This window comes from Panthera uncia, assembly GCF_023721935.1.
Source record: "Panthera uncia isolate 11264 chromosome A3 unlocalized genomic scaffold, Puncia_PCG_1.0 HiC_scaffold_12, whole genome shotgun sequence".
Lineage (NCBI taxonomy): Eukaryota > Metazoa > Chordata > Mammalia > Carnivora > Felidae > Panthera > Panthera uncia.
In genome coordinates, this window is record NW_026057579.1 from 3526596 (window position 1) to 3530153 (window position 3558).

The following is a 3558-nucleotide window of genomic DNA, read 5'->3' on the forward strand; positions in this document are numbered from 1 at the left end:
ATCAACTTACATGGATTCTAACAAACACCGATTCATCTTAAAGGAGGTTATTCATCAGCGGAAATGGGTTATTAGATTTTGGTGAGAAAAAGGAAAAAATAAGATTAAGATAATCTAAGTTGACAGGATACGATAGGATATCCCTTAAGCTAAAGTTATCTCAATTAAAAAAGACCACAAATTAAAATCATTATTTTAAACATAAATATAAAATTTTCATATAAAATATATTGTTAAATTTTAAACTAAGTCCACACTTTCTTATAAAATAGCCTATAGGACACTAGCTGAGATAATAGGGGCTCAAAAATACTGATCAAGTGAACATTGTAACTTGCATTAATGATATTTAAACCTTACTTTTTAATTAATAGTTCAACATCTCTTGGGAAAAAGGATCTTCTGTTAAGAATTTGGATTCTATTTTGATCTTTAACAAGCCAAATTATCTTTTTTGTATGATATTTAAAATATAAATAGCATTACTTAATATAATTATAAAATACACAAGGGAATTAGAGATTTGCTAAAATTATCCATTTAATTACTAAAATTCAGCAATTTTACTGATTTTTTCCCTGAAAAAGGAGTATTACATATATGTATGTGTGTATAATAAAGTTCATGTGGATAGGAAACCAGAAAATATTTTCTATGGTGGCTTTAAAGTACATTTTTAAACAAAAATGTTATCCAGAGCCATGTTAGGCAACAATGTAACCAAAGTATAAATAGTAGAAATTCACATCTCCTCAAACAACTGTCCTTCCACTTAGAACACAATGAACTTCTTGGGTAAGCAGAGTTGTTGTTCACTTAGCTGCAACTCCATTTAAGCATGGAATCAAAGCAAAACAAAACAAAAAAAAGTGAAGAAGTGAATAGAAAACATATGCATTAATAGTTAACATATGCTATCTAAGTGTTAGGTTCCTACAGAAATATTTTGCTATATGTTTTTAAAATCACTTTTCAGGGGTAGCTGTTTTCATCCAAGGATCAAATGATTTCCCCCACTTTCATTATCTTTTATAATGAAATGCTCTGTTTTCAAGTTACTTATTGGAGTTGTTACCAACAAACACTGTCACACACATCCAGTTCAAGATATGAATATTAGTGTAATACTTAGTTTCTGTTATAAATAATATATGTATAAAACAAATAGGGCTGCCATTACTTATATACTGCAATAAATACACAAGAATGAATACAAATTAGTTTTCATACAAATACAATTTCTAACCAACTTAGGAGATTTCCAATCTATGAGGACATTAAATACTGTAAATACCAGGCAGTCTCCTCTGTTACAGAATGCCAGTCAGGAGAGATCTGAAAGAGATTCTTTATTGGTAGCCATATACAGTTGATTATACCATCTCTGTGTTTTCTTGCTATTTAAGAAAAAATATAGAACCTGGACATTTAAAACATTATCAATGCAATAATCACTACAGACTGTCACTGGATCTATTAAAATTTTGTTAAAAATTACCAAAGTCATGATGAATACAATTATTGCAGCTACATCATTTGAAAAAGTAATATAAATTATGCTGCTGAAGACAAAAAACATTGAAACACATAAACATCACAATGTAACACAGCAATAACTCATAACTATTTAATATGAAAAACTAAAAAGTTATGTTAGAGAACTTGGGAATTTTCCACTTTAGCAAAAACAATCTATGTATCTCCAACTTCTATGATACAGTATACAATAAAATACTTTTAAAAGATAGGACATTCAAATGCTTCATTTACACAAATAATATTGCCAATACTAATAAAAGTGATGCCCTTAAACATGAACTGCTCTGCTAATTGTGATTTTAAAAATGTTGTCTTTACTTAATTTTACATTTTAGTTAGCAGTTAGCATTACATATTAATCAGTTCTGGGTTGACAAATAGAGAAGATCCTAGTCAAAATACTGTTGCTCAAAAGTAATGTACATCATATTGCTTGAAACTAACAACCATATAAAAGTGGTAATCGTTTATCTAAACATTGATTATGAAAGACAACTGGCATATATTTGGGCAGAGTGTTGAGTTCATGATGGTTTATTTACGATAAAAGTACTTCTACCGAAGCTAACATGATAGATAAGTTTCTATGTCAATTACTACAGTCTCTTAAAGTTATAAAAATATTATATAAAATACCACAGGCTTTAGAGGATATAACTTCATGTGGTTCTGATACTAGCAGCTGAAAAGTATTTATAATTTAAAAATAAATAAACTATAGAGGTAAACCAGTTACAAAACAGCAGAGGACTGCAATAGTCACAAGAGTGAAAAGAACCGCTTAATTACACAATAGCTAACAAAATGGTGAAGCAGTTGGATCAAAAGTTTTAAAAACCTCTTTCAGAGATTTGTCATCTGGTTCTTTACCGGGATCATTTTCTGGGGTGGGACTCATCTGTCCTGGCTGTCTTGACTGCCTTGGATCGCTGTACTGGGGTCTAATTAAGCCTGTTAATGCCTGAATAGGAAGACTGTGCACTGCTGGGACCTGAACCACACCAGAACTCCTGAGATTATCTGCCTGTGGGTCAACTGGCCCATCAACAGTGACTTCCACGTTCGGACTGGTTTTCTGTGGCGGGATTGCCTCTCCGGGAGAAGGTTCATTTTTGTCACTACTTTTTAAACTACCACTTTTTTTCTGGTTCTCTGCATTTTCTGTTGCTAGCTCTGATGTAGATGATGAACCATGCTCCCTAGGGTCATACAAACTAATGCCACTAAGAACTGAACTTGGAGTTCCCAGTGGAAGGCCAGCTGAAGAGGAGAGTTTAGGGGCATATGGAGGCAAGGCCCCGGGACTAGAATTGCTAGTTATTGCCCCTGAGGGCTGTGATGAACCAGGGTTTGATCTGGTTAAGTGAGGGGCACTCTTTAATGTATGTGAATCCTTTGTAACTGCCTGATGAGACTCTGTACCATGCTGTCTATGAAGTCTAGGATCAAAATTTTTTTGTAGCCTAGGATCTCCTAACTTACTTCCTGAACTATGTAAGTCCCCAAATTGTTCTAGGTAGCCTTCTCTGTTTGTTGTGTTAATTTTGGCTTTGGCTGCTAATTTTGAATCAATGGGCACGGTGTTTTGATGAAGATCGCTTTTTGTATTCCATAACCTATTGAGCCTCTGGTCAGCTATAAGAGGGGGTAGAGGTAAATTGATTGAAGATACTGGGTCAGGTTTAGGTAAGGGGACTGGAAGTAAGTCTTCGGGAGCCCACACGATGTGTTTTGCAAAGTTGGGTTTGGTTAGGATAATATCCATTTTAATGTGACTGAACTGTCTCAGTTGTGACCTTGGATCCTGGAGGATTATACCAGGGGAAGAATCCAAAGGTATTAAGAAAGCTTTTTCTCTCAATTCTCTTTCTGTATCTTCATCATCATCATCTCCTCTTTTGTGTTTGACAGAGCCAGCGTTTGCATGGTGTGAATCAAACTTTGTTCCACCAACGGAAGATCCTGTGTGACTACTTCCATTCCCTCTTAATTTTCTGGGATCCCATGCAAGTCTAAGAT

General features: G+C 34.0%; 1 protein-coding gene across 1 annotated transcript in view; it reads right to left on the reverse strand.

The window, feature by feature from the left end:
• Positions 1-1328: 1328 nt before the first annotated feature.
• Positions 1329-3558, reverse strand: part of ZC3H6 (zinc finger CCCH-type containing 6) — a 69645-nt gene continuing 67415 nt past the window's right edge. Inside the window, exon 12 of the mRNA XM_049652159.1 lies at positions 1329-3558. This exon is cut by the window's right edge and continues 246 nt beyond it. Within this exon, the coding sequence (XP_049508116.1) occupies positions 2336-3558 (1223 nt within the window). The 3' untranslated portion in view covers positions 1329-2335.